We start from the raw sequence: 9,998 nt of genomic DNA, 5'->3' as shown, positions 1-9,998 counted from the left end.
CTCAAAAAAAAAAAAAAAAAAAAAGAAAAAGAAAAAGAAAAAAGAAATTTGGCTCGATGTGTCATTAGAGAATATTTTTTAATTTCAAATGAATATTTTACTAACTACTGTAAATAGGAAATGAGGAAAGCTAAGTCCCAATATGTAAGGAGTAAAACTAAGGTTAAAAAAAGTGATCCAGTTAACATCGTGAAATAGCTAAAAGTAGAAGTTAAATGTCAGTCTGCTTTTTGGGGGATAACTTTTCATTGATGTATTACACAAGTACAAAAAATATACACAATTGTAAGTATATAGCACAATACATTTTCACTAACTAAACACAGCTGTGTAACCAGCATCTAAATCAAGACCCAGAGTGTCACCAATACCCACTCCAACCCTCCAAGGGGGAAAGGTTGTTGCTTTCATGAGATATCTAGGCTATTATGTCATATAATGTAAAGATGTGCGTGTGTGTGTGTGTAATACATATCACTTATAAAGTGTTTTCTATGATTTCTAGAAACATTCACTTTCCCCTGTATTTTATTCCATAGTCTTCTATCAAAAAATGGTTAAGATACCTCACCAAATTTGAAAGTGTTAAGCTGTGTCTCAAATGGAGAGTGCCCTAAATAAGAGCCTTGCGCTTGATGTGAAAATCGTTTTGATTAAAATCTTAAAACTTTTGTTATTCAGCACCAAAAATGAATTTTAGAAAGCTAATTGGGGGAAAAAATAAAGTTAATTGGGATAGTGAATTAAAACACAGTTGGGAGATTGGATAAAAAGATGTAAAAAGATTATATTTATAAATTTGTAATCTTGGCATGAGAAAAGTCTTTAATATAAAGTCTCTAGGATGATCTAGAGATATTGTTTCAAAAAAACCTGTTTGAGTACCATCCCCGTCAATCCATAATGCTTCCAGAATCCGTTTAAATTGTTAGCCAAAATGCCTTGGAAATCTAAAAATGGAATATTATGCATCACTTGAGATAGTGATCATTTTTATCAGGTTTTTCAGAGATCTATTAAATCAGACTACTTGTCAGCCTGACTGATAATTTTATCAAATCACTTTCCGAAAGCATGCACAGCATGTTTTTCAAAGTGTTTTTGCTCAGATTATCTGCCTAGGATGTTTATTAAAATGCTGACTTCTCATGCCACACCCAAGACTTTCAGACTCTAAATTTTAATCAGGTTCTTTGGGTAATTGTTATGTACAGAAATCTTAGAGAACTACTACCCTGAGGGAAATTAAAAAGATCAGTGAGGAGGGAATAGCTAGGTTTATGACCTTTGCCAGAGGCAAACAAAACCCCTCTGAGATGCTTTTCTATCCACTCTTGCCCAGGCAGTTCTCAACCCCTCCATTTTGGATTTAAATGGCTTGAAAGGGGGATTTAAATGGCTTAGAAGGGGTCTCCTGTTTGTGTAGGTTGGGAAGAGAATATACTTTGCCATGTGAAAAGTTTATCTAGTCCCATCTAAAATTAACCCTGAATTAATAGTAAAAGCTTTTATTCTTTCCTAAGCAAAATTTATTTCACATTAGAAAAATTATCTATTTGATAAGTTAAAGTCTAAGTGTTGCCTTAATATGTACTACTTGACTTCTATTCACATATTCTGTTGATTTTTTTTCTTTTTTCCCATTGATTAATTTCTATCAATTCTAGAGGTTATCTCCACCAATCTTTGTTGTTAGTGGCTAAATTATTTTGTTTCCTATACATCAAAAAACAAAGTCCTTTTAAAATGAAGTAGAAAAGATGACCCCACAGGAAAGCTCTGGGATTTCATGATGTTAGAACAACACCAATAGAATGTCTCTGACCAAAACAGTGTTTGGTTTCTAAACCAAATAAAATCATCAGTTTAAGTTTCAAATTATAGAACTGTTAGGATATAATTATCTTCCAGTCTTAAATTTTCTTTTTGTTTGTTTTTTAGTACCAAAAGCGATTCACATTTGAAGTCCCGATGATGAAATGGGAATGGGGGGAAAAGACAATGATTCATCAGTTTATGTACATCTTTGCTAAGGAATTCAATGTTCCAAAATATGTTCCTTTGTAATTTTTACTGCTGTATTTCTTACTATAGTAAATTTATCTTTAAAAAACATTACATTTTCTTTCTGTGTACTTGGTTTATTATTATTATTATTATTGACTGTAGAGACGAAGTCTCATGAAGTTGCCCAGGCTGGTCTCGAACCCTTGGGCTCAGACAATCTTCTTGCCTCTGCCTCTCAAAGTGTCACCATGCCTGGTGTAAATTTATCTTTAACTTTTACAATTAATTGTACAAGAGAAATTAGTGAAAATGAGCCAAGAAAAGGCTTTATGGTATTCAAGCAAGTTTTCAAATATCTGCCCCCAACCCTAGCACTCCTCCTCAACCCCATCATTCAAAAAAAAAGAAAGTCTTTACTATTTGTTGTCGTCCATTTTTTACAGGAGGGAGATTTAAGGTATCTGTAGGACACCTAACTGTTATTTAGTAGGTAGATAAAAATATGAACCTTAGGGCAATACCAAACTTTTTTTTTTTTTTGAGTTGGGGGTCTCATTCTGTTGCCCAGTCAGAGTGCAGCGACATGATCATGCCTCACCATAGCCTCGACCTTCTGGGATCAGGTAATCCTTCTGCCTCAGCCTCCCAAGTAGCTGGACTACAGGTGTGTACCACCATACCCGGTTCATTTTTTGATTTCTTATAGAGATGAGGTCTTGCTATGTTGCCTAATTTGCTCTTGAACTCCTACTCTCAAGCAATCATCTCACCTCCTCCCAGAGTGATGAGATTACAGATGTGGGGCACTGTACCTGGCCATAAATACCAAACTTAATAGGGCAACTGCCTTATGTGAAAAGGATCATCTGCCGGGTACGGTAGCTCATGCCTGTAATCCCAGCAGCTTGGGAGGCCGAGGCAAGAGGATTGCCTGAGCCCAAGGGTTTGAGACAAGCTTGGACAACTTGGTGAGATCTTGTCTCTACAATAAATAAAAAAATCAGCCAGGTGTGGTGGCACGTGCCTGTAGTTCCAGCTTCTTAGAAGGCTGAGGCAGAGGAATTGCCTGAGCCCAGCAGGTTGAGGCTGCGGTGGCCATGAGCGTGCCATTGCACTTGAACCTGGACAACAGTGAGACTCCAACTCAAAAATAAAAAAAAACAAAAAAGAAAAGGGACAACCCTTTAATATACCCTGAAATTTTTATTTTTGTAACTTCTAATAAAATATAAAAAATCTTGTTGTATTATAAAATTCTATATCTTCTTCTAAACAAGAAAAATTATGATGAAAAGCATAAAATGCATTTTATACCTTAACAGGAAAGTTAATGCATCTGATAACAGTGATTCTCAAATTTTCCTTACAACCCAGTATTCTTTGTAGTGACTGTGATAGAGTAAGTAATCATAATAATAGTTAAATAAATACTGATCAATAAATAATCTACTCATTTTCTTGTACATATTCTATTACTAATAAGTAGTGTGACACCCCCCCCCCCTTTTCCTTTCAATTCATTCCTGGTTAGATTAGGGCATTAGACTAGATGAAAAAGTTCTTTCAGCTCGAAAAAATCTATTATATCTTCTCTCCAAATTATTATAGTATGGAATAATCTAAAGTTTTACAAGCTAGTCTGGGAAACCCAAGCCATTCTTTTTGTTTAGGCTCTGTTAGAGAAGGAAAGCGCCCAGTTTGAACAATGTGTATGTTTCCAAGGACAAATGTGCCAGTCACCAAGAAAGTGAACTATTGGGTGCCAAGACTTTTGCTTCTGCTACTGAAAGAACAGCAGCTGGTTGCTACGTGATACAAACGAAACTCGACAACTCAGAGAGTACCCCTGACATAGCTTACTCTTGCTGTACATAACACTATAATTCAGCAAGTTATAATAACTGGGATTCAGATAGAATCTATTTCATATATCTATCTAAAATACATGTGTCTTTCTAACATCACAAAACATAGGTCAGAAAGACATCTTTTGCTGCTCTTGTCAGAAGCCGACCTGTATTATAATGATACTCAATAAATTGGTTTTAATTTTTTTTTTTTAATTTTTGAGTTGGAGTCCCACTTGTCACCCAGGCTGGAGTGCAGTGGCATACTCACAGCACCACAGCACCACAGCCTTGACCTGCTGGGGCTCAGGTGATTCTTCCGCCTCAGTCTTCCAAGTGGCTGAAGCTATAGGCACGTGCCACCATGCCTGGGTTAATTTTTTGATTTATTATGGAGAGAAGGTCTAGCCCAGTTGCCTGGGCAGTCTCAAACCCATGGGCTCAGGCAATCCCCTCATCTAGGCCTCCCAAAGTGCTGGGATTATAGGCATGAGCCACCATGACCAGCTGGTATTAATTTCTCTAGATCACTAATCTCATAGATAATCATTCTGGATATGTCTACCAAAATTATGATTTTTCCATCAGTTTCCTTTCTGGACAGCTTCAATATAAGGTTTAATAATAGTAGTTCATTTTAAACCAGTTAGGTGAAAAAAGGAGGAAAAGAAAAATACCGTGTATCACTCTATTTTGAAAAGATTCCTTGCTGTAAATATTTTAATAAACTCCCTACTGCAAATATTTTAAATACTAAAATGCTTTAAAATGTTGTAATTAAGAAGGATAAACATGGAATCATCTTTTTTTTCCTTCTCCTTCTCCCTTCCCTTTTTAAGCAATTTTATTTTCTAGTTAAATAGTTCCTAAAACTGTTCACCATGAATTATATTTTCCCACAAATCTCCAACAGACACTCCTTTGGCCTTCAGATTAAACTAGCCTTTTATTCTTCATCATTAATGAAAGGTGGGAGCTAAATAACCATTAAAGGATAAGTTATTTCATTCTTATGTTGAAACAATCTACATAAATTAATTACTTCACTATTCTAATTTTGCATACAATGAAAAGTAGCACATAGCAACGTAACACTTAAATTTTATCCATTAAAGGATTGGCTTTTTAGAGAATTCCAGACTTTGCATAAATAGCAGAAATGTTGATAGCAGATGTTTTAACTTCTGAAATTCATTCTCAAAAGACAAAAGTCATTTGCTGAGGAGGGACGGATTATTGTAGACATATGGAGGACCCCAAAAAACCTGGAATTTATTTATAAAAAATTGTATATTTATTCTTACATGTTTAAACTCCAGTCACCTTCAAAGTACTCTCGGTTCCATGTAATACACCTATTAAGATGCTTTTTCCACTGCCCAAAAGTTTTTGAATTTGTCAATTTTGATGCCTTTAAGTGCTTCTGCTGTTTTTTGTTTTACCTCTTCCACATCAGCAAAACATTTCCCTTTGAGGAATTTTTCATCCGAAACAAGGGTGAGATCAGGTGATTAGGGAGGGTGGGGCACTGAACACTTAGCATGATGTGGGCAGGCACACTTGTAAATCACTCATCATGAAATAGGCAAACGTGTTGAATGAATCTCCAAAGAAATTCACTGAAGCCAAATGCAGCCTCTCACAATGATGCCAGGGTTCCAAGAACACATACCTAGCAAGGGAAGCCTGTACTACAAGGGGTCTGCCTCCAAAAAAAATTTTTTTTTGGTTCCCCCTAGTGTAAGTAAAAGCACACTCCAACCCTCCTCTATTGTCTCCTCGTTTGCAGAATTACTTTCAAAAAATCAGGAGAGATATGTGGAAAGACAGTGCACAGAGAATCAGGCTGTTTGAATTCAGAGCCAATCTATATTCCCTTACTTCTCTTCCTACAAAGAACTATAAACAGAAAGAAGGTTGCAGATACAACATCAATTTCAGTATATCCCATAAAGAACAGGAAAATACGGAATGATAGCCAAAATATAAAGCATAACTGTGATGCAATATTAAGAAAAGGTGAATCTCTCAAAGTGTTATGCTCTAAAGTTAAGAATATCATGCAGGCAGGGCTCAGCCTGTAATCTCAGCACTATGGGAGGCCAAGGCAAGTGGATTGCCTGAGCTTGCGGGTTTGAGATCAGCCCAGGCAACTTGGTGAGACCTTGTCTCTACAATAAACCAAAAAAATTAGCCAGGCATGGCGTGCACCTGTAGTTCCAGCTACTTGGAAGGCTCAGGAGGAAGGATTGCTGAAGCCCAGCAGGTCAACACTGGGGTGGCCATGATGCACTCCAGCCTGGGCGATGGAGTGAGACTCCAACTCAATAAATAAATAAATAAATAAAGAATACCACGCAATATATCAGGCTTCCATTTTAATCCAGCACATTAAAGTCTATCATTTTTAATAGCTTTATTGAAATATAATTCAAATAATATACAACTCCCCATGTACAAAATTGGATGGTTTTTAATATATTCATAGAATTGTACAACCATCACAACAAACAATTTTAAAACCCTTTTTTGCCCCCCAAAAAGAAACCTGATATAGACTAGCAATCACTCTTATTCCCTCTTAACTCCTCACTCCTGGACCTAAGGAAACACAAATCTAGCCTGGCATGGTGGCTCATGCCTGTAATCCTAGCACTTTGGGAGGCCAAGGTGAGAGAATCACCTGAGCCCAGGGGTTTGAGACCAGCCTAGGCAACTTGGCAAGAACTTGTCTCTACAATAAATCAAAAAGTTAACTGGGCGTGGTGGTATGCGCCTATAGTTCCAGCTACTTGGAGGGCTGAGGCGGAAGGGTCGCCCAAGCCCAGCAGGTTAGGTTGCAGTGGCCATGAGTAAGCCACTGCACTCCAGCCTGGGCCACAGAGTGAGGCACCAACTCAAAAAAAAAAAAAATGGAACCACTAATCTACTTTCTGTCTCTATGGATGTACTTACTCTGGACATTTCATATAAATAGTCTGTCTCTATGGATGTACCTGCTCTGGACATTTCATATAAATAAGTCAATACATGGCCTTTTGTGACTAGCTTATTTCACTTGGCATAATTTTTTCAAGGCTCATTCATGTTCATCTAGCATATAGCAGTGATCCTCTTGCCTCAGCGTCCAAAAGTGCTGGGATTACAGGCATGACATTATACCCAGCCATTAGTGTAAGTCTTTTTTTATTACCGAATAATATTCCATTGTAAGGATGTAACATATTTTGTTTTCCATTCATCAGCTGATGAGCATCTAGGTTGCTTCTACTTTCTTTTCTGGCTATTAAGAATAATGCTGCTATGAAGATCCATGTACAAGTTCTTGGGTGAATGTGTATTTTCAATTCTCTTGGATATGTATAATTTGGAGTGGAACTGCTGGGTCATATGGTAATGAAGTCTATCATTTAATAGAGTAAATGTTTAACACAGAACAATACACTCTAAAATAAGAGTTGTGCATACTTTGTAAATGCACATTTGTCCTCTATACTATGTTTAAGTTAAATAAACCTACTTATAGCCACAAAAAAAGACAAGCTTTGTGACAGAAATCATATCTACTTTTTATTTTATTTTTCCTCTGCCTTAAGTAATTTGAGTCTATTTTTTATTTTAAAAAGATGCAGGGTTTACTAACTTGAAACATTTATATTTCATATTTATTTACAGAAAAAATACTAAATTTACTTGTTCTTACTTGTGTGTAAGAAATACTTAATTTAACATTTCTGAGAGAAGTAAACAGTAGCCATGGAACAATAAATAATGAACATTTAAAAAATTACTTACTACTGTTTCCTTGACAGGTGGAGGCTTGCTCTGCTGACTTGGAATCAGAACAAATGTCAAAGTACCATGCATATCAGACTGTAATAGAAAGATTGTGTTATTTTAAAATCTGGATTTATGAAAATCATTCTGTAATCTTATGATCAACATTCTCCAAACTGGGCTATTCTGGTATTCCTCTGAGGACTTAAAAAAAAATGGGTTAAAGATGAATCTCATTTCATCAGGAATCACAAACTATGGTTTTCACAGACCCCATTATATTAAAAGTATTCTAGAACATGGCATTCTGCAATTCTGGCCCAGTGGGGACGAAGTTAGCCCATAAGTCTTAGGTTTTTGCCTTTCATTCAGACTAAGTTTAGGAAGATTCCGTAGCGAAGGGTTGAGAGATGCCACAGTGCTATAACAATGACAGGTTTTCTATTCTGAGACACATCAATTTTAATGCAGTAGAATTTGCAAAAGTAACTATGATTGGAACTAGAAAAGCAATGCAAACATTCTCAATTTCCAGACGCACTCATCCTATTTTTTAATTATTGAGTCTTACTGCTAGGTTCACTATGATTTCCCAGTACACTACTAATTGCTTTGTTCAGATACTTCCAGCCTAGACAGTAACCATCACAACTTCTGGTACTGATACAACATGGGAACAGTGCTCAGCAGTCAATTATACAGGGACTGAAAATGATGACCAGTGGCACTTTGCTCTACCAAAGCAATGAAGGTAGTTGGATGAAAATAAGGATGTGAAGATGTTCTAGATTTAACAACAGATATTAGCAGATAGTACAGATTCTACTGTAACAATCAATGCTAGGTAAACATATAAATCTGGGCTGTGGGTGTGTACGAAGTGATCATAAGGTGCCTTCAAAAGATATCTATGAATGACTTCCTGATTACACTAGCATTATTCAATAGAACTTTCTGCAATGATGAAAATGTGCTATATCTATTCTTAATATAGTAGCCATTGGTTACATATTGCTCTTTAGCACTTGAAATGCAGCCAGTGTGAATGAGAAACTGAGTTTTAAATGTAACTTAAGTAGAAACAGCTACATGAAGCTAGTGGCTATTACAGTACATATGCAGGCCTATAGCACTGCTATTAATATTATCTATTATCAGGAAAACGATCAATTGCAGATAATAAGAAAATAAAATGAACATGAAAACCATAAGGACCTGGACTTTGTCTTGTACTGTTTTCCCAGTGGCTAGCATATAGTCAGCACTCAATAAATACTTACTGAATGAATTAATGAGTTAAATTATTACTGATATCAGAAGAAGTAAAATATACCAGACAGCAATAAAGTAGAAAGTAAAACAAAACAAAAAAAAGTCAGTGGTACCTGCCCCAAAGAAATACTGTGGAACACTCACATCATGGGGAAAATAGGACAGAAACTGTCTAGCGTTCTTAATAGTTATTTTTAAAAGTTTTAAAAATATTTCATTCTATAGTCTTAATAATTGATAGCTTTTTAATATTTAAATTTATTTAAATATTTATTTAAATATTTAAAAGCTATCAATTATACCTGTCAACTTACCAACAAGTCAAAAACCTCATTGACATCTTTCCCCCGAATTTCAATGCCATTAATCTCCAGAACTTCATCTCCTTCATGTAATAAACCACTTTTTTCGGCAGCACCTCCTTTTACTATTCGGCTAATGATGACAGAATCCATCTCATTACGAACTGTAGCACCCTTAAAAAAAAACAACATCTAATTTAAATATAAAAATGCAATTTTTTAATTATACATTTCTTCATTTTTAAATTCTATTTTTTTTTCTATTCAACAATACTAAGTCTCAGGTATCTTGAGGAAAAATTTACTTAGATAGAATAATATTTGTAATTAGATTTGCGAGCTTATCATTTCCCTCAGATTTTCTGCTTCAGAAACCACTTTATTCCTATAACCAAACTATTTTCCATATGCTGGATACTACTCAAATGGTTACACTACACATTTAAGTGTGATTAGTGAGCATGACTTAAAAACTGCAAAACGAATATTAACATTAAGATATGTGACCAGGCCAGGCGCAGTGGCTCAAGCCTGTAATCCCAGCACTTTCGGAGGCTAAGGCAAGAAGACTGCCTGAGTCCAGGGCTTCGAGACCAGCCTGAGGAACTTGGTGAGACCTCGTCTCTACAATAAATCAAAAAATTAGTTGGGCATGGTGGCATGTGCCTGTAGTTCCAGCTACTTGGAAGGCTGAGATGGAAGGCTCTCTTGAGCCCAGCAGGTAGAGGATTTGGTGGTTGTAAGCATGCCATTGTACTCCAGCCTAGGTGACAGAGTGAGACCCCAATTCAGA

The 9,998-nt window shown here is 36.1% G+C and overlaps 1 protein-coding gene across 1 annotated transcript in view; it reads right to left on the bottom strand.

Moving 5' to 3' along the window:
- MPP5 (membrane palmitoylated protein 5) overlaps positions 1 to 9,998 on the bottom strand; it is a 70,266-nt gene that overhangs the window by 28,343 nt on the left and 31,925 nt on the right. Inside the window, exons 6-7 of the mRNA XM_008071894.1 lie at positions 9,218 to 9,379; positions 7,650 to 7,727 (exon numbers count right to left, since the gene is read on the bottom strand). Coding sequence (XP_008070085.1) covers positions 7,650 to 7,727; positions 9,218 to 9,379 — 240 coding nt within the window. The remainder of the gene's footprint in view (positions 1 to 7,649; positions 7,728 to 9,217; positions 9,380 to 9,998) is intronic.

The sequence above is a fragment of the Carlito syrichta genome, unplaced genomic scaffold, assembly GCF_000164805.1.
Source record: "Carlito syrichta isolate Samal-C Ts95f unplaced genomic scaffold, Tarsius_syrichta-2.0.1 Scaffold113598, whole genome shotgun sequence".
Lineage (NCBI taxonomy): Eukaryota > Metazoa > Chordata > Mammalia > Primates > Tarsiidae > Carlito > Carlito syrichta.
This window is presented reverse-complemented; position numbering and strand designations above follow the sequence as displayed.